The sequence below is a fragment of the Sycon ciliatum genome, chromosome 1 (genome assembly GCF_964019385.1).
Source record: "Sycon ciliatum chromosome 1, ocSycCili1.1, whole genome shotgun sequence".
NCBI classification, from domain to species: domain Eukaryota; kingdom Metazoa; phylum Porifera; class Calcarea; order Leucosolenida; family Sycettidae; genus Sycon; species Sycon ciliatum.
In genome coordinates this window covers 17152888-17178704 of record NC_088643.1, presented here as the reverse complement: position 1 = coordinate 17178704, position 25817 = coordinate 17152888, and the positions used below count along the sequence as shown (strand labels likewise).

At 48.3% G+C, this 25817-nt stretch overlaps 2 protein-coding genes and 1 long non-coding RNA gene across 7 annotated transcripts in view; 2 read left to right on the top strand and 1 right to left on the bottom strand.

Moving 5' to 3' along the window:
• Window positions 1-1960: 1960 nt before the first annotated feature.
• On the top strand, window positions 1961-3809 carry LOC135806884 (UPF0746 protein DDB_G0281095-like). The gene is made up of 2 exons (XM_065321050.1): window positions 1961-2209; window positions 2650-3809. The coding sequence occupies exon 2, from the start codon at window positions 2679-2681 to the stop codon at window positions 3627-3629; it is 951 nt and encodes a 316-aa protein (XP_065177122.1). The 5' UTR covers window positions 1961-2209; window positions 2650-2678; the 3' UTR covers window positions 3630-3809.
• Window positions 3810-12851: 9042 nt separating this feature from the next.
• On the top strand, window positions 12852-15106 carry LOC135815474 (uncharacterized). The gene is made up of 2 exons (XR_010553297.1): window positions 12852-13118; window positions 14122-15106. It is a non-coding gene; the product is annotated as an uncharacterized LOC135815474 (long non-coding RNA).
• A 4537-nt stretch (window positions 15107-19643) lies between these two features.
• The window catches only part of LOC135815441 (uncharacterized), a 38414-nt gene continuing 32240 nt past the window's right edge, over window positions 19644-25817 (bottom strand). For all 5 annotated transcript variants that reach the window (XM_065328754.1, XM_065328746.1, XM_065328740.1 and 2 more), the window contains 5 exons: window positions 25410-25517; window positions 22779-22865; window positions 22342-22425; window positions 21579-21641; window positions 19644-20436 (listed from right to left, as the gene is read on the bottom strand). In XM_065328754.1, the coding sequence (XP_065184826.1) occupies window positions 20365-20436; window positions 21579-21641; window positions 22342-22425; window positions 22779-22865; window positions 25410-25517 (414 nt within the window). In that variant the 3' untranslated portion in view covers window positions 19644-20364. The remainder of the gene's footprint in view (window positions 20437-21578; window positions 21642-22341; window positions 22426-22778; window positions 22866-25409; window positions 25518-25817) is intronic.

Sequence of the window (25817 nt, the reverse complement as noted above, 5' to 3'; positions counted from 1 at the left end):
TGAGAGTACTGAGAGTACTCAGTACTGAGACATTCCACTGCATGAAAGTCAGCTTGAGCACTGCTCGATAGCTAACCAACGGCTTTCCAACTTGGAAGGTGCATAGATATCAGTGCTAATTCCAAGGAGGGGAAGGCGAGCGCTATCGAGCCGAGCACAAGCTACATTCCAAGGCTTCATGGAATGCTGGCCTGGTATGATGACGGGACGGCAAGACCAGACCGAACGGTCAAACCACAATTCGACAAGGCAAAGAAAAAACCACCCAACTAACTTGGGAGGCTCGATATTATCAGAGATGAAAATAGAATGAAGGGGAAGCTTCTCGAGGACGAATTGTAACAAACCGAACGCCAGTATCCTACAGTAATGTACTTAGTTGATGACAATGATGACTAACTATACGCAATTACATGTATAGTATCACATGACCATCGTTTCGCTATACTGTTCTTGACGGCTTTTTACTACTTTAGGTGTGCATTAAGAATTCAGATGGTGAGCCAAGGAAAAAATGTGTAACATGGAAATTGTGGGCACAAGTTGTGCGATCGAGTCCACCAACTAAACCAGATTTTGAACGGCCAGACGTGCACAATCTAGCACAAAACTGACAAGGAGGACTAAGACATTCCACGGCGTGAAAGTCAACTTGAGCACTGCTCCATAGCGCTAACCATCGGCCTTCCAACTAACTTGGAAGGTCAGCAACGTTGTGGAATCCAGCCCAGAAGGCCTCACAGCTGCCTTCATAGTGATAATGGTTGCACGTACGCGGGAGGTGGTGAAAGAGCACATTCTTCTGTGGAGCAGGACCATCAGCCAGCAGGATGCATGGTTCCGTCGGAAAATGGCGAGTATACCGCTATGCCGCCCTACTGTACAGATGGCGAAAACTTCCGAAATTTAATCACACTATAATACTACTGTTGTGGGAAATGCCACGAGTATTGTGCTAGCACTGTGCTCATTCCAAATCGCACACTTTAATGCTTGCTATAATGCTAGCATTATCCGCCCAGCCCTACATGCTGTAGTGTCAGTCAGTTGTTCTACTTGGTCAAAGTCGGCAAAAACAAGTGCCGGCAACCTATTAACATGTTCCCTTTTCGTGTTCCCTATTGTTATGTATGTTCCAACTGATGATCGTCACAAGAAAACGTTCTTGGAAACCTTGAGACCTTGAGACGTACCCACCGTACTTCCCCGATTAGAAGTCGGGGCAGCCTATTCTCACGTCCGAACCAAATCGTCACAATGCATTTACATAAGTAAGACGTCACACTCGATTGTAAGTCTCACCTCCTTCTTTGCCTTTGAAGTTCGGTACTAGTAGTCAGCCCCGACTCAATAGTTGTTTGTTCTTTCAACCCACAATTTCCGTGTTCTAGTCGTTTCTTCGTTCTCCCTGCATGCAACTTTGTTATCTTTCTTGTTCTTATTTTCGTCTCGAGCCGGGTTTGTGTTTTTAGAGAAGAAAAAAAAACTCTAAAATGGTGCGACCAAGAGTACATAACCCCCCCCCCCCCCCCCCCCCAGAGTGTGCAACGCCTGATCCAGCTGTGCATAGGATCTTGGTCGAGCGGAATCGGATCTTTGCGTCATAATACCGTACACATCTGAGGGGAACCCGGGAAGTCGCGGGTACTCTCGGATCAAAAACAATGGTGCCCTGCCTCGAGACCGGCCTTGCGCTGGTGTGGAGTGTACGCATGACATCAGAAGATCCGATTCCGCTCGACCAAGACCTTATGCAGAGCTGGATCGGCGTTGCACACTCTGGGGGGTTATGTACTCTTGGTGCGACTTACATTCCTCGAAATACGGTACCTAGCTTGATTTACGCAAAATAACGTTACTGGTACGGTTTATCTCGTTTATCTCGTATAGGGAAGCTTCCCGTACGGGATGAGATGCTGACAGTTTGGCCGCCGAGTCGCCCCAGCCATTATACTTTTAGAAGGAGAACCTGAGACCTTCAATGAAGTGTTGGATCTTGTTGGTTGCTGTTATTTTACTTCTCCTCACGCAGCAGTGACCAGAGCAGATAGCGTGACCAGTGCATTGCACACATGCTTTTACAGTCCGTATCTCTGCATGAGAGTTCTAGTCCTAGACAGTGACAACCGCCACGTGTAGAATCAAGACTGCACGTTCTAACCGTGCCACTGACCTTGTCATTATCCGTACGCCAGTTCCGGTATACATTGTAAGTCCGCAGATTATTAAACTAAAGTCAATATTTTTTGACATGTTGATATTGATTGTTAGTAAAACTCGGATGACGAGCCAATAGTATTATGTAAAAGACATGCAGCTTGGGCAATGTCGCGGCGAAGCCAAGTACGTACAATGCACTAGCGATGCCCTACTGACCCACTCTGTATCCATAGCGCCCATAAGCGCTTCGGCTGTTAGCGGTTCTCAAGACGCGGGCTCCGGTAGTCTGCTGACTCCTCATGATGACTGTTCTTTCGCATAACCTGATGATGATGGTGATGAAGAGCTTGAGATTTTGTTGTTTCTCTGTCACTGACAGTACAATATGCTAACGTTTGTGGATGGTGTGAGTTTGAGTCGTGTTTGGTGATGACTATCAGTACGCAGTGAATTTTGGGTGCTCTTCTGTTTCTCTGCCCCTTCTCCCAGATTTTTCACTGTTGACTGCAACAATCAAAATGTCGCAACCGCCCTCAAAGAAGGTGTCGACATCGCCCACAAAGTGGAGGCCATATGGTCCGCACCGAAGGCAAGAGCTGCAACGGCAAGAACAACAACTACGACAGCAGCAGCAGCATCTACAACAGCAGGAGCAGCAGCAGCTGCAGCAGCTGCAGCAGGAGCAGGAGGAGCAGCAGCAGCAGCTGCGGCAGCAGCATTATCAGCAGGAGCTACAGCTGCAGCAGCAGCAGCAGGAGGAGAAGCAGCAGCTGCTGGAGCTGCTGGAGCAGCAGATGCAGCAGCTGCGGGAACAGCATCAGCAATCGCCACAGCAGCAGCTGCTGCAGCTGCTGCAGCAGCAGCAGCAACCGCTACATCAGCACCTGCAGCACCAGCAGCTGCTGCAGCAACTACAACAGCAGGATCAGCAGGGGCAGCAGCAGCTGGGGCAGCTGGGGCAGCAGCAGCATGAGCAGCAGCTTCAGCTGCAGCAGCAGCAGCTGCAGGAGCAGCAGGAGCAGCAGCAGCTGCAGCTGGAGGAGCAGCTGCAGCTGCAGCAGCAGCAGCAGCAACCGCAGCAGCAGCCGCCACAGCAGGAGCAGAGGAACAGGAGACTTTGGCAAATACCGATGTGGATTTGCTCAGGATGCCAGACCAAAAACATCGAGGTCCAAGGGGAGTCGGTGTGCAGAAATTGTGAAGAGTGTAGGTATGCTTCACCTTTGTCTACGCATGCGTCTACGTCTACACCCGCATTACCAACGGTAGCATCTACACAAACAAGCGAAGGAATGAATACCCTGCCGTCGTTGGAAAGTATGGTCAGCACTTTCCAGTCGAATCTGGCCACTTTGAACGAGAGCAGCAACGTCGTTGAAGTTGACTGGCCGTGCTTGATATGCATGAATATGAATCGTGCCACCCTTCCGCAGTGTTACGTGTGCTACGCCCCCCGGCGGCGGTCTTGATTTGGACGTGCATGGTACTATACTCTTTAGGATTCAACGGTTCTCTTGTTCTATGTAAAAAGAAATAGAGACATATTTTCTTAAGGCGCCTTTTAGTGTTCGCCTCGTTTCCTAAGCTATCTTGGCAGAGCATCGGGAATTTATGCTGTTTGCAAATCTCATGTCCAGCCTGCAAAGTATTGGCAATATCTTTTTTTTCCTTTGATTTTGTGCGGCCGAGAGCCTGCTCGTGGGGCGGACATTGGAAGCGAAAGTGAAAGGGAAACACTGTACCCAGTCTGGAGGTGCAGAGTTCCTCAATTCATTTATTGGGTGAAATTAGCACATGCACAGTAGAGGAGAAAGGACTCAGTGCGACAACTGAAGTGGAAGAAAACGCTGTACTAGTACATTTTAAAGCTCGGATGATGAGCCAATAGTATTATGTAAAGTGATGCTTCGGCAAAGTCGCGGCGAAGAGAAGTACATGTATGTACAATGCACTAGCGATGCACTACTGACTCACTCTGTATTATATCCATAGCGCCCATAAGCGGTTCTCAAGCCGCGGGCTCCGGTAGTCTGCTGACTCCTCATGATGACTGTTCTTTCGCATAACCTGATGAGGATGGTGATGAAGAGCTTGGGATTTGTAGTTTCTCTGTCACTGACAATACAGTATGCTAGCGTTTGTAGGTGGTGTGAGTTCGAGTCGTGTTCCGTTATGACTATCAGTACGCAGTGATTTTTGAGTGCTCTTCTGTTTCTCTGCCCCTTCTCCCAGACTCTAACTGTTGACTGCGACAAAAGAAAATGAGGAGGGCATCTGACGCCCAACGAAGCGGGGAAGACACCAAGCGGCAGCGGAAAGTGCCGCATGACGTGCTTCGCCAGCAACTCAGGACTATCTGCAATGCTCCGGCTACGAGTTGGTTTAAGAACTACCTCGATACGCGTACATTCAGTGTCCGCGTCCAACACCATCTGTCCTCCCCACGTCCCGTCAAGTCTGGAGTACCCTAGGGTTCCCACCTCGAGCCATTGCTTTTCCTGGTGCATATCAACAGCTTACCCAGTGCCTCAAAACGCAACCAGCACGCTGATGTTTACCTGTTCGCGGATGATACCGCCGTCGGCCCAGCACGAACCAAAGGGACCAGCCCAATGTAGACTGCCCTGCAGGACACATTTGCCTGGGCCGACCGAGTAGGCGGAACCTTCAGCCCATCGAAAATCGTTGTTATCTTATTCGCTGAGGAAGGAGCTGTAGAGACCATCCGTGGTATCCAGCCGTCAACCACTCACCATCACCTGGGAGTGCTGTTGAGTGAAACACTTAGCTTCCAGGAGCACGTTGAACAGGCAATAAGCAAGTTTAGACAACGATGTGTTCTTCTGTGCCATATGGCTGACCGTTTAACAGGAGACATCGTCAGGAAGCTGTACCTTACGTATGTCCGCCCCATAGCAGAATACGCCGCCCCAGTATGGGAGTCCTCCCTCTCTGCCGCACAGCGGCTCACCCTTGAACGGCTGCAAGCCAGAGTAGCTCGCACAGTCATGCGGCTTGATAGATGCCCTTGCCGATCAGACGAGCCCAAGTCGTCATTGTTTAGACAGCTGGGGTGGCCAAGTCTATCCTGGCGCAGGAATATCGCCTGCCTTATGGAATTCTTCCATCTGGTCACCACCCAACCAGAACTTCTTGAAGCAGCAGGATACTGCCCCACGCGTAGTCGCCGCCGTAAACTCGCATTCACTCTGCCATGGGTTGGGAAACGCGCCAGGAGGTCACTTCTCTTCCCCACGGCTACTTTTTGGAATGCCTTGCCCGCAGACCTGAGAGTAGGCATCGGCGGATTATGCTGGCATAATTATTGGCATATTTTGGTGGTTGAAAATTTGGAGCATAATTTGGCATCCTTTCGGAGGTTGGAGCATAACTGCATGATTGTACCACAGTTCTAGTATATAGGCTACACAATTGTGTACAATTCACCTGATCATTGCTGGTGGTCTGCATGGTAAAGGGTTCGGAGGTCATGGAGATAGTGTTTTCAATGAAAAGCAGGGTAGAACTCATGGCAATACAATTATTGTATGCTCGAACTCGTCTTCCTCAAAGTTCGTTCTCACACTGATACAGTACATGTGGCAGAAGATGCATGTGAATCAGCCTTTATCAGGTATCCTAGGACCATTCTGGAACATTCAGCCTATAGTATTTTTCTAGCTAAGCTGTTCACTGTCTGCTATCTCAACTTTACAGCCTCCCATTATAATGGAACTCCCTTCAATTTAGACTACTGAAGTATGTCTTTGGGAAATCCTCAAATATAAAATAATTATACCGGTCATAAGGTATTGTCTACGCATGCATCTACGCAAGAATCACCACCAGCCAGTTAGGACATGTGTCAAAAGTGTTGAACGTTTTCGTTCCCTTCTTCTCAAAATACTACAGGGAATGATGGAAATAAGGTAAGAGACTTCAACTATAAGGAAAAGAAGTTCAGAGATACATCACTCCAATTACGTGTGATGTATCTCTGAACTTCTTTTTCTTATACCGTACTCGCGCGATTAGTGCCCCTGGCCCTGGGCCCTGGGGCACTATTTGTTCAATGTCCATCACAGATGGGGCAGTCACGATTCAAGAGAGGGCACTACTTTTTCATTGCTGGTACATTTGCGTCATTCAGCATGAACAAAGAAAAACAGAGCCTAAAGTGTACTGTAAACGCTCACGACTCCACAGAAACGGGAACAGGACCTGCGATTTTGTTCCTGAAAACACAAGTGCAAAGCAATGGCCAAGAACATTAGGATAAGAACACCAAACTTGCACATGGGCTTGGTTACAAGACGGACCTCGGTTTTTTATACTGGTATGAAATTGCAATAAATCCTTCGGCTCTATATTTTATACATAACACACACCGCTACAAGACCCACCCTCTCCATGCTCATGTTGCCGGATGAATGCAATTGTCTCCCATGTAAGTGTACACAAATGTTTTTACCAAGTATCTAAAATGTTAATGTTTTTACCAAGTATCTAAAATGTTAATGTTTTTACCAAGTATCTCAAATTTTAATGTTTTTACCAAGTATCTATAATGTTAATGTTTTTACCAAGTATCTAAAAATGTTAATGTTTGTACCAAGTATCTAAAATGTTAATGTTTTTACCAAGTATCTAAAATGTTAATGTTTTTACCAAGTATGTAAAATGTTAATGTTTTTACCAAGTATCTAAAATGTTAATGTTTTACCAAGTATCTAAAAATGTTAATGTTTTTACCAAGTATCTAAAATCTTAACAGAGCTGCTATACTTCATACTGTTCCACTAATTAATAATATTATGGCATCTTAATAGAAAAGAATAAGGACCAAGGAACTACTTTAAAATGTCCACTAACACCACCAGATGCTAAACAACCAGCTCATGTGATAACATTGCACGACACTGACCAACGGTACTGACATTCTACAACTAACTGACGAACAGCTCTAGCACATCTTGGATGCGCACTCCAACAGCCTTCCAATAATTTGGAAGGTTCTAATTTATTATGATAACATAAAAGGGGAAGCTGAGCGCAACCAAAACAAGCACGAGCTGAAAGTCTCAGCTGTGAAGGACGTTTAGTAACTGGTGGTGTTAGCGGACATTATAGCGTACCTTGTAGTTCCTTGGTCCTTTTTCTTTTTCATAAATTTATCCTGGGCTCTCCATCCAAGTCTATTATGTCCATGTTTTTTTAAGAACTCAGATGGCAAGCCAAGGAAAAAATTGGTTTTTTAAGAACTCAGATGGTAAGCCAAGGGAAAAATTGGTTTTTTAAGAATCCAGATGGTAAGCCAAGGAAAAGATTGGTAAGATGGAAATTGTGGGCACGAGTTATGCGTATGAGTCCACCAGCTAAACCAGATTTTGAACTGTCAGACGTGCAGAATCTAGCACACCTGACAAGGAGTACTGAGACTTTCCACGGCATGAAAGTCAGCTTGAGCACTGCTCGATAGCGCTAACCAACGGCCTTCCAACTTGGAAGGTTCATGGATATTAGTGCCAATTCCAAAGAGGGGAAGGCGAGCGCTATCGAGCTGAGCACAAGCTACATTCAAAGGCTTCATGGAATGCAGGCCTGGTAACTATGATGACGGGACGGCAAGACCAGACAGAACGGTTAAACCACAATTCGACAACACAAAGCAACAACCACCCAACTTGGGAGGCTCAATATTATCAGAGATGAAAATATGAAGGAGAAGCTTCGCTGGGGCGAATTGTAACAAACCGAACGCCAGTATCCTACAGTAATGTACTTAGTTGATGACAATGATGGACTAACTAATTGCAATTACATGTATAGTATCACATGACCATCGTTTCGCCATTTTGTTCATGACGGCTCTTCAGGTGTGCATTTTAAAGAACACAGAAGAACTCAGATGGTGAGCCAAGGAAAAATTGTAACATGGAAATTGTGGGCACAAGTTATGCGATCAAGTCCACCAACTAAACCAGATTTTGAACAGTCAGACGTGCACAATCTAGCACAACACTGACAAGGAGTACTGAGAGATTCCGCGGCATGAAAGTCAGCTTGAGCACTTCTCGATAGCGCTAACCAACGACCTTCCAACTTGGAAGGTCAGCCACACTGTGGCATCCAGCACAGAAGGTTCCGCGGCTCCTTTCTTAGTGATGAAGGTTGCACGTACGCGAGAGGTGGTGAAAGAGCACATTGTTCTGTGGAGCAGGACCATCGGCCAGCAGGATGCATGGTTCCGTCGGAAAATGGCGAGTATACCGCTATGCCGCCCTACTGTACAGATGGCGAAAACCCGAAATTTAATCAGACTATAATGCTACTCTTGTGGGAAATGCCGCGAGTATTATGCTAGCACTGTGCTTATTCCAAATCGCACACTTTAATGCTTGTTATAATGCTAGCATTATCCGCCCAGCCCTACATGCTGTAGTGTCAGTCAGTTGTTCTACTTGGTCAAAGTCGGCAAAAACAAGTGCCGGAAACCTATTAACATGTTCCCTTTTCGTGTTCCCTATTGTGATGTATTTCCCAACTGATGATCGTCACAAGGAAACGTTCTTGGAAACCTTGAGACCTTGAGACGTACCTACCTAGCTTCACTTAGAAATCGGAGGCTTTCCCACGTTTCCTTTCTAACAAATGCAGTGTACAGGGCCGCTACCTTACTACGATGGACTTACCGGACACGGCATTCACAGGCGCACCTGCACTAACGACAGTCCACTTTCGTCCCGATGCAGTCCACCGGCTTCTAGCTCGTTTGGATGCCTCAAAGGCGACTGGACCCGACGGTATTTCCGCTCGTGTCTTGAAGGAATGCGCCAGAGAACTTGCCAAGCCACTATGTCAGCTCTTTGCTCTTTGCTTCCAGCACAGAGTCCAGCCACAAATGTGGAAGACTGCCGGCGTGGTCCCAATCCACAAGCGATCTTCACGATCCGCCTTGAGGAATTATCGTCCAGTTTCACTGCTGAGCATAATCTCTAAGATCATGGAGAGCGTTATCAATCGTCAACTCACGAATCACCTTGAGCGAAGCTCCTGACACCCCACCAGTTCGGGTTTCGTCGCGGCCTCGGTACCTCAGATGGGCTACAGGCTCTGCACCATGCCTGGATCACAGCCGTCGGCCGAGGCGGTGCAGCACGTATTCTAGCCGTGGATAGCCGGAGAATTCGACCGTGTGTCCCATGCTGGCCTCCTCCACAAAGTCCGCCATCTTGGCATTGGCGGTCCCCTGCATATCTGGCTCTCTTCCTACCTAGGTGGACGGTCCATTCAATGCAAACCTCGTCGCCGTACACCATATCATCAGGAGTTCCCCAAGGAGCATACTAGTACTCGGCCCTACATTCTTCCTGATTTACGTGAACGACGCCTCAGAGGCTCTCTCACCCGGAGCCCACCTGGAGGCGTACGTCGACGATATTACCTTGTGTAGCCTGGTCTCCCTCGACACATCCCCAGGCCCAGCCGATGCAGCATTGAACCTCCAGACTTCTGTTGATCGCTTGCATCAGTGGGGCCGCAGATGGCGCATCTCCTTCGAACCGTCGAGTCCCAAGCCATGACCGCCACTCTCCGCAGAACCCCATCAATTTGCCTCGCATTGTCTTCGGCGGCACTCCTGTCCTTGCTTGAGGAGAAGGCTCTCTCTTTACTTGGAGTGACCTTTGACTCGAAGCTGTCATTCAGCACTCATCTCCAGAAGGGTGCCGCTCGAGCCAAACAACGCCTGGGTTTCCTGCGCCATGCAGCGCACATTCTCTCGCCAGCCGGCCGCACCACAATACAAGGCATTTGTTCGACAGGTTATGCATAATGGAGTATGCCCCCTCATCTGGATAGGTGCTCCGCCCAGCTACCTGCAACGCCTGGATCATATCCAACGCTGTGCTCTGCGAATCATCGGTCCAGGTGCACTATTACCTAGCATGGCCATCCGCCGTACTGTTGCCTCGCTTGCCTGCCTATACAAGCTGCATTACCTGCCTGGCCCTCCGCAGCTGCTCTCCGTTTTGCCACCGCGCTATTTCCCTTCATCCAGCCCCAGAACTCGCAGCGAGCATGGTAGTGTCATTGGCCATGACCACCAGCTCCAACACCAGCTGCTTGCATCTGTCCCGCAGGCGCATGATTGAAGCGCTCGTTCACACACTGCAGTATTAGTGACAGTCCCTCCCCGCCGCTCTTCTGTCCCAGCCTCCCCACAGCAAGGGAATGCAAGCATTCAAAACGAACGTTTATCGCCATCTGCGAAGCACAACCTGGCTCTGGGCAGTCGACTCACTAGGATGCTGCTCTCGCCTATCCCTATCTATGCACCACAACTGGCTCGGACAATCGACTCGCCATGATCAGCCATGATGATGCTCCTCTCAGTCACAACCCTTGTTGTTAATAGTCTCACAGTTTCTCCCGCACACTCGCTGGTGTTAACCCTTCCCGGGCTTCTTTTCACTTTGCTGACAGCTCTATCTTTTGTTTTTTTGGTGCGTGTTTTTGGCCGTGATGCCGAGACCTCAGGTCAGAGCCATCAATGCCCCACCGGTTGCACCATCACTGCTGCGTCTCGGTGCAACCCGTCGTCACAGTACCATTGTCCTTCTTTATTATAAATTTTTCGAGCTGGGAATGTGAACATAGTAAAAAATAAAAAATAAATAAAAAACGTTACGCAAAATATCGTTACGGGTAGTATTAGTTTTTTTCAACGGTCCAACAGCCTCTTTAACGGGCAAGATTAAAATTAAAAGCAACACAATGATGAGAAAACAAGAGGGGTAAACACAATAACTTTATCAAAGCTGTTGACTCACGCATACACACATACACACACACACACACACACACACACACACAAGATAACAATGATACTCAGTACTTAGACTGCAGGAGTTGCAAAGAAAGTTAAATCAATGCAGCCTCCGCGTTTGCGAGGACAGCAGACTGATCATTGACGCGGCGCATCCGCTGGGCACCGCGAAGGCAGGCAACACTGGCACGCAGGAGACCAAAACCAAGACGACAACGCAGCAACGCCATCACCATTGCGTATGGCTCTCCGGATTTCTCTGCAGACAGAGCAGCAATTCGCTTGAGAAGAGCGGAAGCAGCTCGACCGGCTCCACCTGTGGCTGAGAATACAAAAGGTACGAAGGAGGCTCGCTCAACTTCTTGCACCCTCTGACCATACCTGCGACGCTTCTCGCGCTCATGGCTCTGGTAGCGAGCAGCGAGAGAAGAGGAACGGTTTGAAGGAGCGAATGGGTTAAACACTCGTACATCAAGATAAACGCGTTCAAACCGTCCTCCCCACACGCCACTCGCCGCCACATCCAGACGGGCCTGATCCTCGGTGGACGCCGTCCGGTATCGGAAAAGCTCGCCGGTGAGGGGTTGGAGATGAGGCTCTACTTCTACGCTGTGTGCCACCTTCTTCAGTTGGCCAGCGATGATGTCCCGTACTTCATTGTGGCGAAGCGTCGGGAAACCACCAGTGGGGCAAGAGAGAGCATGCTCAACAGAGAAGGTGGCACCACAGACACAAGTAGAAGGGAGCCGTGCCGGGTGCCAGCCATACCGCAATGCCAGACCATCGCGAAATTCACACTTCGACAAGCTGAACCCATGCCGACTGAGGGGGCGACACGTGAGCCAGCTGGACGCACCCGCCTCACTGCCAAGGTTGATGGAGTGCTGGAGGGCAGAGGAGGCTCGGGCGGTGAATTGGCGAAGGGCTTCCGTGGCAGCTGCCTTCACATCCTTGTGGTTAGAGGCCTTCAGGCTGGCGACCTCTGCCAAAGAGTCTCCCACTGTCCCAGGTTGAAACTCTGGGTGAGGATGTTGGCAACCATAGGAGCAGTGATGGCACGCGAGGATTGGTACTGGGCCGACAGAGAGGTGGGATCCAATATTCCTAGACCACCGTTCCGGCAAGGGAAGGAGAAAAGGGTGCGGAGCTCAGAGCTTATTTCCTGGCCTGTGAGAGCTGGGAGGAGCTTCGTGGCAATGACCCGCTCCAGTGAAGCAAGGCCAGCAGACACACTTTCAAGTACCCGGCAGAGGAAAGACCAGCGGCTGGAGAGGCCTCGGGTGAAAGCAGAATAGGCTGCTTGTGGCTGAGGCAGGGCGGTTGATGTCAGTGATTCGACCTGCCCACACCAGTCCCGGGCTTTCTCTGGTACATAGTACTAGTAGTGGTACGGTGTATCTCGTACGGGCGCAGCTTCCCGTACGGGACGAGATACGGACACTCGGGCCACCGAGTCGGCACAGCCATTAAAAGGAGAACCAAGAGACCTTTGTTGAAGTGTTGGACTGATCTTGTTGGTTGTTGTTAATTTACTTCTCCTTGCGCAGCAGTGACCAGACTCCAGAGCTAGAGAAGACGACCAGTGCATTGCACATGTGAGTTACATGACATTGTACATTTTAGTATCTCTGCACGAGAGTACTCACTGTACACTCAACAGCCAGACACGGACAGTACAGTGTAGTGCGGTGACTACCGACGCGTAGATCAAGCCTGCACGTGTCGTTGATCATAGTGTAAAAAACGAAGAAAAAAAGGTCGTCAAAAGCTAGCGGGGTTCGAACCCACGACCTTTTTTCAAAAATCAAAAAGATGCCGCCTTGCGCTTTGCATCCATTTTGAACAAAAGAGTGCATACATGCTATGATTGTAGGTACAGTGTAGCAGTAGGATGTTTGTAGATTGTGTGAATTATTTGAGTCGTGTTTGGTAGGACTATCAGTACCCAGCATGTCATGGCTGTGATGCAGTGAATGTGATGGCCGTGGTCCCTGCCATAGCCCTCCGGTGATGAATGAGACGAGATGACATCCATTGAGATATGACACGAATACAACGAAGTCAGAGAAAACTAGGAGTAGTATTTATGGATTCAAAACTTCAGCAATTGTTCCATGGTTTAGTTGATCAGGTCAGGCTGGTTTGCTCGAGTGTATAAACGTCATATTTTTAGCCAGTTTTTCCAGCAAGCAATGTTGCATGCGCATGCGAACTTTCTCATTGGTTTCTCCTCATTGTAAAATTTTAAAAAAAGAAAAAAAGTCTAGATTAGTGTTGTTGTTGTTGACTTTTATTTTACTTCACCAATTGCACAGGCATGCTGGCCTTCTTACCGGCATAGGTCCGGTTCTCACAGAAAGATGAAGGAAATTATATGATAGCTATAAAGAGAACAAATTCTGCTGTCATCGCCACACTACAACAAAGTCATGAAGGTTTACCAATGACAGCAGAATTTGTTCTCTTTATAGCTATTATAAAATTGTTGTCTCCGCGTCCATTATTGAAATTATATGAGGAAATGTATAGAGATAAATACATGCAAGTGGTATGATTATTATTATTATAGAAATGTTTGTAGTGGATAGTGTACATGTACGGATTCATAGATTCGTGCAATTATTCAAAGCCAACGGTCACACTGGAAACGCATTATCAGATCTTAGGATGTGAGCAGTGGACTGATGTCACCCCACATGTCATGCGTCTCCTGCAACGTCCGTCGTATTTTTTTAAATGGCTATAGTATCCACCCATTGTATTGCTCACTCTCACGTACATACGTATATCGCTGCTTCTGTGATAGCATAATCCGATCTTGAGTGTTCAACCACTACCAGTTGTCTGATGATTGCCTAAGGGCATGCAACTACTTGTAGTAGCTACAACGAAGTGCCCTGTGTGTGTGTGTGTGTGTGTGTGTGTGTGTGCGCGCGTGCGTGTGTGTATGTGTGTGTGTGTGTGTTTCTGTAGTAGTGAGTACGTGTAATACCTTTATTCAGAAAGTGACCCAAAGGCAATATACCTATCGTATGGTAGTAACCCTGCGTGCCTTGCATAGCCACTGGCCCTCTGCGACTGAACTTCTACAGGATTTCGTGAGTGTACTTCTGTTTCTCTGCCCTTTCTCCCAGGCTCGAACCAGTGACTGCAACGCTCAGAATGGAGGACTCGGAGCCACCGAAAAAAAGGAGCGCATCGGATACGCAGGCAAGTGAAGAAGACGCCGAGCAACAACAACGACAGCAGCAGAAGCTGAAACAAATACCGATGTGGTCGTGCTTTGGATGCCAAACCAAAAACGAGGAGAGCCTCGGGTCGGTGTGTAAGAAATGTGCACAGTCCCGGCATGCTCCACCTGTGGCAACGGTAGCGTCTCGGCCCACGAACGAAGGAATACTTTCCCTGCCCTCGATGGACAGTATGGTCAATGCCTTCCAGTTGAATGTGGCCGCTTACGCCGAGGACAGCAGCAGCGTGGAAGCCAGCGGCATGGCAGAGTGGGCGTGCGTGTCGTGCCAGTTTGTGAACGACGGCGCCACCGCGCAGTGCGCCCTGTGCTACGCCTCGCGGCAATGTCTTGACGTGCGTGGTACTAGCGCTGCTCCCACTGTGCCTGATGCTGGCGTGCATTCACCTGGTGACACTGAAGACATGGACATGTCTTAAATGCTGTAAAATCGACATCGATGGAAGTAAAGTGAGCGTAGTCATACCACGACTCCACCAATTGGAACAATATGCAACGTATAAGGTTTTTGTCTCCATGCTGCCTTTTTTGAAAAAGAAATAAAAAATTATTTTCTAAAATCGTACATTGGTGTTCTCCGGGCTCCTAACACGCTGAAACTGGCGATCTTTTTTTTTCATTCGTTTCGTCCAGCTGAGAGCTTGTTTGTGGGACGGACGGACAATGCAAGCGTTAGCAAGTGCAAAGAAAACACTGCACTGGAATTGTTGTTGTTGTTGTTGTTGTTGTTGTTTCAAATCTTTGTTCTCACGGTGGCCATTGTTGTTGTCGTCGTCGTCGTTTGATTTGATTTTAATTCGCAGTGACCAAACGAGTACAGTCATGTTGATTTGTAGAGTTCTTAGAAGAAATATACCGTCAGCACTTGTTTCTTTGTGCATCATGGACCGGTTTGCGTCACGTGACTGATCACGTGAGTGCCAAGAATTTTTTTCCCCAAGAATAAGCTCCAACTCCCAGCTTGGAGCGTACCGGTATGTACTAACAACAAGGATCGATAACTTCGATGATAAGTGCCGCCCTGCGCAATGTGTTCAAGCATGCGGCATGCTTGGTATGCACCAGGGAGTCATACCCAGACCAGCGGTTTGGGTATGACACCCTGGTGTGCATGACCAGGGAGTCGTAAAATACCGGTATTTTACGACTCCCTGTGCATGACTGTGTAGTTTCGATACTTTTCAACTCTTGGCCGCTCGCGCGACCAGTCACGTGCTTCATGCTTCCACTCGCCGTGCAAAGGTGCCCCCAACAGCCTATGTTCGGCAATGGCGTCCCTCGCCCGCTTGCTAGCCGCAAGAACCTTGCCACCACCAGACTCTATTGCCCATTCACAGCCTGTCGTCGTGTCGACTGATCGCCCTTGACAAGAACCCGGGCCACGTCCGACCTACCGGTGTGTGTGAGGTCCTCCGTCGCATTCCAGCCGAATCCATCCTACGAGTACCATCAGAAGATGTGATGGAAGCCTGTGGGTTACTGCGGAAATGTGTTGGATTGCCAGCTGGCGCTAGCATGCTGGGAAAGAGGCAGCGGTCCACGCCATGAAGCGCTTATGTGAGGACACCACAACTGAAGCAGTCTTACTGTCTTACTACCCTTATTCATGGCTCACACATGATGGGTTTGCGTGGCTCTAGTAAAAAAATATTTAAAAAAACTAGCTGACGCGAAGAATGCCTCCAGTTGCCTGAACCGCTGGCAAGCTGCCCTTACTCCTTAGCCTAGGCTACCACACTGCTACCAAGATGATGCCCGCCTCTTCATTCCTGGTGGTAGCGAGCCTTCCTCTGCCGAAGGTACAACACAAGCTAGGCGACCATCTGTCGATGGTTTTCAATTCGTACGGCGCCGCCGCGCTCTCCACACCAACATCCGTGAATTGTGATAGTATCATGCTGACGACTCAAGTGATGCTGGCAAGCTACGTGCCTTTCGACTCTGGTGCCGGGATGATGTGGACGAGACCGGGAAACCCTACGGTTACCATATCAATGCCCCGAACACTCTCCTCCTCGTCAAGCCGGACCTGCTTAAAGGGGAAGTATACCCTAAAATCAAATTTTCACCAGTTGTAGTCTTCGGGGTGCTGAGTCGAATGGTCGTGGTCCGAGGAAGCTGAGACGCTCCCTTCCTACTTGAATCCCAATCGAACTCGCGCACTTCCACCGAAACTGGGTGACTGCGCCCTACTAGATGGGGATTTGTATGCAAAATGTCACTAAAAGCGCCATTTCGTTCTTATAAAAGCACGGATGACCGCGATTGGCCCATATGTTGTAGTCTTTTGGACGCTGAGTCAACTGGTTTTGGTCCGAAAAGGTTGCGATGCAGCGTTCCTCCTTTATTCCCAATCGAACATGGTTGAAGAAGCGGTCACGTGCTCCTGCGTACACCAGTCACCTGGTCACCGTGCCTGCAGGGTACAACTTACTAGCCTGTTTGACCTTTTTTGGGTGCAGTCCTGATCGAGTTGAACTCGAGTTGAACCTTGGTGTGAAAGTTGTCACCTGCTGGCGCGGTGACCAGGTGATTTGGGCACCCAGGAGCACGTGACCGCTTGTTCAACCATGTTCGATTGGGAATAAAGGAGGAACGCTGCATCGCAGCCTTTTCGGACCAAAACCAGTCGACTCAGCGTCCAAAAGACTACAACATATGGGCCAATCGCGGTCATCCGTGCTTTTATAAGAACGAAATGGCGCTTTTAGTGACATTTTGCATACAAATCCCCATCTAGTAGGGCGCAGTCACCCAGTTTCGGTGGAAGTGCGCGAGTTCGATTGGGATTCAAGTAGGAAGGGAGCGTCGCAGCTTCCTCGGACCAAGACCATTCGACTCAGCACCCAGAAGACTACAACTGGTGAAAATATTTGATTTTAGGGTATACTTCCCCTTTAACCTGGCTGCCAGTGGCTGGCCATGGTGTGTTTTCATCCCAATCGTACTCGCGCACTTCCACCGAAACTGGGTGACTGCGCCCTACTAGATGGGGATTTGTATGCAAAATGTCACTAAAAGCGCCATTTCGTTCTTATAAGGGGCCGTCCGTAAATATCGATGTTTTTTTAGAGACGATATTGGTGCTTCTCTCCCTTGACCCCCCCCCCCCTCCCCCCAGAAGACGCACATGTACATCTAGATCATGGAATCAATATTTTTGGATGCTCATTTTTTCAAATCCTTGTTCAGACAGTGAAGACTGGAAACTCTTGTGGAGTTCGTCCGTGTTTGTTCACACTGCCTCTACGTCTTGAAAAAGGTCTCCTGCAGGCATCGTTCGGCCGATTTCCACAATCAATAGCTCATTCTTTTGCTCTTGAAATTCGCCATGGGCGTACAGCTTCCAATTTTTGATTTTGTTCTTGTGTCGCGAGTTTTAGCTCCGCGAACGGAAGCTGGTTTCACATTTCTTGTATAGCCATTTAGACGTCCGCGTGCAGGGATCGGCGAAACTTCAGATATTACGGAGCATCAGCAAATCGAATTTTCGATTTGATTATTCGAATGGCAAAAAGAAAATCAGAGAGAAAATTCGAATGAAAAAGAGGTTCAGCATGTAGCGCAGTCCAGTATTTTTAGCTACATGCGCAAGAATGAGTACTCGTAGTGCACCAGAGCACGCGCGGAGCATTCGAAAAGTATTTTCTGTTTGCGGGCATTTTTCAGTCGAACAAAGCCCTAGTTTCGACTGATTGAGTGCTTTTCGTGACGATTCTCGAATTTCACTCGAATATTCGATTTGCTGATGCTCCGTATTTACATCGATATTTTTCTGATGCTCGAAAAGACGCACATGGCTCAACCCCCCCCCCCCCCCCCCCCCCCAGACGCACCAATATCGTCTCTAAAAAAACATCGATATTTACGGACGGCCCCTAAAAGCACGGATGACCGCGATTGGCCCATATGTTGTAGTCTTTTGGACGCTGAGTCGACTGGTTTTGGTCCGAAAAGGCTGCGATGCAGCGTTCCTCCTTTATTCCCAACCGAACATGGTTGAACAAGTGGTCACGTGCTCCTGGGTCCCCAAATCACCTGGTCACCTCGCCAGCTGGTGACAACTTTCACACCAAGGTTCAACTCGAGTAACAGGACTGCACCCAAAAATGGTCAAACAGGCTAGTAAAGTAATAGTTGTACCCTGCAGGCACGGTGACCAGGTGACTGGCGTACGCAGGAGCACGTGACCGCTTGTTCAACCATGTTCGATTGGGAATAAAGGAGGAACGCTGCATCGCAGCCTTTTCGGACCAAAACCAGTGGACTCAGCGTCCAAAAGACTACAACATATGGGCCAATCGCGGTCATCCGTGCTTTTATAAGAACGAAATGGCGCTTTTAGTGACATTTTGCATACAAATCCCCATCTAGTAGGGCGCAGTCACCCAGTTTCGGTGGAAGTGCGCGAGTTCGATTGGGATTCAAGTAGGAAGGGAGCGTCTCAGCTTCCTCGGACCACGACCATTCGACTCAGCACCCCGAAGACTACAACTGGTGAAATTTTAATTTTTGCCTTTCCCTTTAACAATTTACTGGCATTTAGGTGGTCACGGGTGGAGCATGCTACCTAGCTGGGTGCGGTCGTAGAGACATGACTTTATTTATTTTACATCAAACACAACCCTCGATCTGAGTTATGAAGCTGGCAGTTGGAAAAGTCCAAGACTGGCAGCATGACCTACGACTGTTGAAGATACCGGGCCACTACCGGTACTGAACCCTGTAACGCATGCCGCCCTTACACATGGGCTGCGTGGTCGGTGGACATAATTATCTCCTTCGCGCGTTGGAGTTCTCAACCGAACAGCGTCTGGATGAAACTGTCAGCGAGCCGACTTCCTTCTGCCTCTGGCATTGTGACAGGGAAACACGCGTTCACTGCTAGTGATGACCTCTCTCTCTCTCTCCCTCCCTCTCTCCCTCTCCCTCTCCCTCTCCCTCTCCCTCTCCCTCTCCCTCTCCCTCTCCCTCTCCCTCTCCCTCTCTCTCTCTCTCTCTCTCTCTCTCTCTCTCTCTCTCTCTCTCTCTCTCTCTCGACCCTAGGCTACTGTAAAACCGGAAAGTCTAACGACCAAAAAGTTTAACGTTTTTTGTAATTTTGGCATGATAACGTGCAGAAAGTTTAACGATGGCTGCCTGGTCACCCAGAACATGCATCGATGTGTGCGCATCTTTACACACTGGGTCCGGGATAACGTTTCTTCAAATAGCGAATAAAGATTGGTGGCTAAAACGTTAGACGTGACTCGTTAGACTTTCCGGTTTTACAGTAGTTGAGCGCGAAACCCAGCCCTGAAATCAGAGAGATGTGAACGGCTGCTGGTTGAAAGCTCATCATTGAAACCAGGGATCTGTGGCACTGGAAACCCCCAAGGGGGTCCGCCACTCCTAGAGAGAGAGCGCTGAGTTTCACGATCGGCGTTCAGTCGGGATGCCGAGCAGCGTCCCAGGTGAACAGAAATTACAGCACTGAACGAATTAAATAATTATGGCTGCGCAAAAGCACCACCTGACAAAAGTTGTGTAACACCACAATCCTCCAGTTGTGCACTGTAGTAAAGCTAAAAATAGACTGGCTAAAAAGGTGACAATCATAAAAGTACTTTGAAAACATTGTACATAGCAGTGCGTCCTGCGTCACAGCCCTGAGCCCTGAGCCCTGAGCCCTGCATATTGAAGAGCCTAACTAATAATAGTGTAAATGGTACCCCGCGGGAGTAAGTCGTAGTTGCATTCTCAAAAAATTCCGCTAGACAAACGAACACGGAAATAACAACCGCCAGAAATTGTTGCTCAAAGTCAAAAAGAAAAAAAAGGAAATCGGAAATAGAACATCTGCCATCATGGCCTAAGGTAATCTCATCACTTTGGGAAAGTTCGAGTAGATTCCGCCCTGCTCATGTTTGCAACGTGCCTTAAGACACGAGTAACAATTTCTCTCCAAATAACTACCCGATGGCCCCGCAAAGATGGCATCAAGTTAGTTAGTTGCCATCAAGTTAGTTAGGTGTGTTGCAGGGCTATGCCGTAGGTGAGAGCGCTGCTTGGGAGACGGCTAGCTCAGCGGGTTGTAGCAACAGCAGTGTGTGGTGTCGACGTCGACATTCCGCCACAGCGGCTAGCCCTAGCCTGCGCCATCGCCATCCGACTTCTGCGGCGAGCTGAGCTTTGCCACGGATGCTTCGATGTCGCTCACCTACAAAGCGTGAGGAGAGAAAGAGAGAGACAGAGAGACAGACAGATGGACAGACATACACACAGAAAGAGAGAGAGGGGGGGGGGTAGATAGAGCTTTGGTACTGTACTGCTCGCTAAAACTGCTGAGCTCATTACATGATGCTTGTTTGTCCGGAAACACCCGTTGACATAGGCACTCCAGCCTTTGGGTTATCCGTAATTATCAATAAATAAATAAATAAATAAAACAGCCTGGCCTGGGAACATACGATGTGAACACTACACAGAGTAGAGAGGTTCTGCTAGACGTGAAACGTAGAGAAATCACGCAGAGAGCAGGAGTCTGGGTTAAAGTCTACGGCTTCGCGTGTTTCGGTTCCAGATTTCTGCGCGTAGATGAGATTGTCTACGTGGTGCCACACACAAAGAAAATGCGTACAAATCTGCTGGGTATCATTCAAATGCAGACAGAAAACTGCCAACCATGGAAGGGGAAATTCTCAATGCACACTCCACGTGATTTCTCTACTACTGTGATGTGAACGAAGAGCAGAGCCACATTAGTGATAATTATTATTGTAAAAGCAGAAATTTTCGGTAACTTCGGTGCCGACAATTTTTACCTAAAAATAAAACGCACCGAAAATGTCGGTACTAGTAGTAGTGCACTTACCTGGAAAACGGGATAACCGAAAATTTCCCTCCACCGAACCGCCGATTTTGGAGAATACCGAAAATATTACACCACCGAAAATGTCTGCTTTTATAGTACTGTATAAGCAGAAATATTCGTCTGGAATTTAATTTCGTCTTTTTCGTCCAAGGAGCTTTTGGACTAAATTAAATGTAGGACGAATATCGATTTGTCCAGCGTTTCTATACACTCTTATGATCCATGGACGAAATTTTCAACCGGACGAACTCCTTTTCTTTGGAGTTGGACGAAATTATTGACCGACGAAACTTTCTGCCTCTACAGTATGAATTTTCGCCGTTGACAGACCCCATAAACAATCAGGGTATCCACAGAGTTGCACACACCCTTGGGAGCTTTACCCTTGATACAACACTACATGGCTTCCAGTTCCCAAGCTCACGGCGTTCTCTGCATGGCTCTCGTTTCTTGGCAACAGTCACGGCTGCCCCCGGGCCTGTTCCTACCTTACGCAGATGTTCCTGTCTGGAGCTCTCAGCCTTCTCCAAGTTACGCGACAGCTTGAAGATCTGTGCACAGCAAGAACACGAGCGCAGTGGTCGTCCCATACAGAATGTGCCAAACCAACACGAATAGCCCGTAATACTCCTTGATAGAGATACGTAAGTAAAATGGGCACCCTGTAACTTAGTGTAAGAAGACCTTAGGGTCTGTTGGGAATGCCCAAGTAAAATAAAAAATAAAATACAAGTAATATACGGATGTACGCATACATATGCATGGAAGCAATTCAGCCGACCTGGGGTATCTAGTGGAAGAGCTTGCAGGATGGTGATTGTCAGGAGCCTGAAGTTTGTTCTTAAACGTTTTACTGTTATAAAACCCCAGCCAAAATTGACACAGCCACTGGCGATCGCCCCTGTCCCGGCATCCCTATAGTTACATAGGAGGGCCGTGACATGGGAATAATGCCTTGACTATTGTTACGTCTTGCAGTTACATTACCACGCGACAGTGTACAGGCACACACAGCACTCAGACACTGGGTGATTCCGATAGTCAAACGGCTTCCAAACATCTTCATCAAGGGTGAAACAACAACAACCTCACACCTCTGTGCCCATACACTAAACGTGTTAATGTATGCACAGCAAGTACTAATATTATTACGTCAAGACACTACTTGAAGTACAACCATCCAGTCTTGGGCTCAACATGACCGGTAATTAATTCCAGCCCAAGACCATTCAGATCATCACAGTCACGCACCTGTCGATCTTTCTCGATCAAGTCTGAGCGGCACTGCTTCAAGTCATCCCGTGTGACGGTCAGCGACTTGCGCAGCATCTCTCGCTGTGCACGGACAAGAACCGGAATCACGCACAGCCAGAAACAGTTGTCAATATAATTTTAAAGATGCTCTGGACTCGAGATAAGATACGTTTGTTTCTCTGCGCACTGAATATCCAAAGTACTGCCTACTGTACGTTTGCAACCATGGTACCTGGATTGGGGACAGTGAACAAACTCCTCCGATCATCTGAGAGTCACAAGAACTACCTAAGCGTGCTTACGACTTGTGCACAAAGGGCTCTGAATTCACAATGCATAGCTACCGCATCGGCATGGCAACAAGAGAAGCCATTGTCCCGTTGGTAAGACGATGGCATCCTGGGGCACATCAGTGCACGACGGGGATTTCTTACCTCTTTTTCAAAGGTGTCCTGCTGCTCCTGGAGTCTCTGATGCTCGTACTGTTGCACACTGCTGCGCAGCGCATGGGAAGCAGATAACTGCAGATGGGAAAGAAAGATTGGGAGAAAAAAACATCGAGTGGTTATATCAAAGAGCAACTGTTTCCCGACAGACCAAGCGCTCTGTGGAGAAGGCTAGCGTCATTGGTTCAAACTGATTTGAAGAAATGCCGCAGACTTCGCTGTTTAAAATGCAGAACTTCTGATATTTCGTGTGGAAATCACGGTGAACAGACCCAGGGTCATTGGGCAGCAAGGATAACACTGTTCTTCAAGTTTTCTAGTAAGTGCACCTCTAACACCCCCGTCCCTGTGCTCAGACTATGGGCTGCTACCATAACCTTCCTTAAAGGCACACCGACAGGACGTCTGCAGCATAGCAGGCCTGCATGGACCGGACTTCATTCCCATTCACAGCATGTTGCACACTCGGGGAGGATTATGTACTGTAATTTCACACATTTTCGGTGTACCTTTATTTTCGGTTCCTTCCGTGCATCTCTTTCTTACCTAAAATTAATGTTCAATTGTCGCACAAACACTGACACACATCGTCCATTAGGAAACAGCTTCCTTGCCCTAAATCAGTTTCTGCTCGCCTAACCTGTTTTTTTTTTACCTCATATCTAAAAATGTTATCACCTAAATTTTCTGAAATCCGAGAATTCATGATGTACTGGCCATGAACAAAGCAGGGCAGAGCTGAGAAGGGTGTCCATGACATGAGACAACTGCTGTAGCTGTTAACGCCATTCAGTACCTTGCCCCCAAATAACCACCGTGACTGCATGATACATACAATAGTAGCACGATGCTCTCACCAATCCTGCCATAGCGGCTACCTTGCTCATACGGCTCCCTTCCTTACTTAAGTACATCTATTACTGTGAGCAAGAATACATAACCCCAAGAGCATGCAAGCACTGATCTCCGAGCTGTGGGTGCCCTGCGCGGCGCGCTGCCTGCATTACATAGTGAAATGATGCTCCAGCTGCCTGGATTTTGAGTTTTCCTACGGTTTAGCCCCATGGATGCAGTGAATGGGATTTTTCGGTCTTTGACCGCTTGCTGGTGAGCTGATCTACTCACCTCCCACCGCTTTAGGAGCTGCATCTGCGCCTTGATTCTTGAAGGGTGGTGGCGTTCCTACGGATGCGGAAAACCCGGCTTCCAGCCGAGTCTCACGCGAATCGTGAAATTTTTAGCCCCAGCGATTTCACGTGCAATACCGGTAAGTTCAAAGGCAATGCCTGTGCGCGACGCATCACGTACAAAACCATCCGAAGACGGAAGTCTTCGAGGAAAGCGGATTTGGAAGCAGGAAACCGTGGCAGATCAACAATGACGCAATGGCCCATAGTCAGTGGCTACGTAGTGCAGGCAGCGCACCGCACCAGACTCCATATGCAGAGTTGCATACTCTTGGGGTTTTGTACTCTTGCTGTTAGGGATGCAACAGACATTTTGGCTATTCAAATTTATTCAATCCACCAGTGCTTCAAGATAATTCAAAGAGGAAATGTCAAATACGAAGTCTCGAAGTAGGGATGTCAGCGAACGCACTGCGCAGGCCTCTGTGCATGCATTGCGTCATCGATTTTTTGAACGTGATCGCGGCCGACAGAGAAAACATGGCCGCGGTCTGTTTGCACCGCTGGGAGTCGTAAAATTACTGTTCTTCTGTCCCCGCGACCATTCAAATCATACGCGAGACAGGAGGACCCACGAGCTCACCACGTTCTCCCTGGTCGATTTCTCTGAAAGTTTGCACATCGTGAAACACCAGTATGAGAGGTGTTCAGGCCAATTTTCAAGGGATTACCCTGGTTGGATCGTTCCAAAATCGGACTTGCATTTCTCGCTCGCGGCCATTTCTTGCGCGATGGAAGCGCCCTGCCCTGGTGAGTAACCAGCGTTGCGCTTGGTAGAGAGTTGCTGCAATCAGCTCCCCGATGTCTTCGCTGCGATTGTCAGAAGCGATGGACCATTTTGGCTATTCAAATTTATTCAATCCACCAGTGCTTCAAGATAATTCAAAAGAGGAAATGTCAAATACGAAGTCTCGAACTAGTCGAAGTAACGCTAGTCTAGACCTGGTGGATGGTTGTGCTCAGACATAATATTATGATGGTGGAACAAGTAAGTTACAATGAGGGCAGTCCCAAGTACTATAACCCGTGTCATCAGTATTGCAATGGCAAGAAGAGCTATGGCACCTTGGAGAAAAAGGATGGCTTCACGAGACACAAATTGAACTTTATAAGTTTACAAAGTGCATCCGTGGGCACGTGGGGAATTTTAGATTTTCCGTTCGTTCATTGAGTTGAATGATCGTTTGTGGAAATAATATGTAGCAGCTCAATACATCGCTTGTCCTAATGTCACAGTGGTCGGGTTTTTGAAGTTACATGCACACATCAGTACAAAGCTGTATTGCTGTTCATTATTATAAAAACGAACGGCAAGACAGCTTTGTAGAGCAATGCTAGTCGTAATTTCACAGTGTTCAGGTTTGTGAAGTTACATGCACACATCAGCACAAAGCTGTATTGCTTGGTGAGCATGACATTGGGCGGTTCATACCTCGCTCTCCAAGTCGCTACACTTGCTTTCCAGATGGGCAACGGTGACATCGCGGAGGAAGCTGGCGGCGGGTGAGAATGGCAGTGACTGTCTCAGACTGTGATGACTCTACACACACACAGGTACATGCACATGCACAGGCATGTAAGCCCACGTGTACACACAAACACACACACGTGTACACACAAACACACACACGTGTACACACAAACACACACACGTGTACACACAAACACACACACGTGTACACACAAACACACACACGTGTACACACAAACACACACACGTGTACACACAAACACACACACGTGTACACACAAACACACACACGTGTACACACAAACACACACACGTGTACACACAAACACACACACGTGTACACACAAACACACACACGTGTACACACAA

What these genes read in the sequence shown, in the direction of transcription:
- LOC135806884 (XM_065321050.1), top strand. Translation starts at nt 2,679, where the DNA reads ATGTCGCAACCGCCCTCAAAGAAGGTGTCGACATCGCCCACAAAGTGG.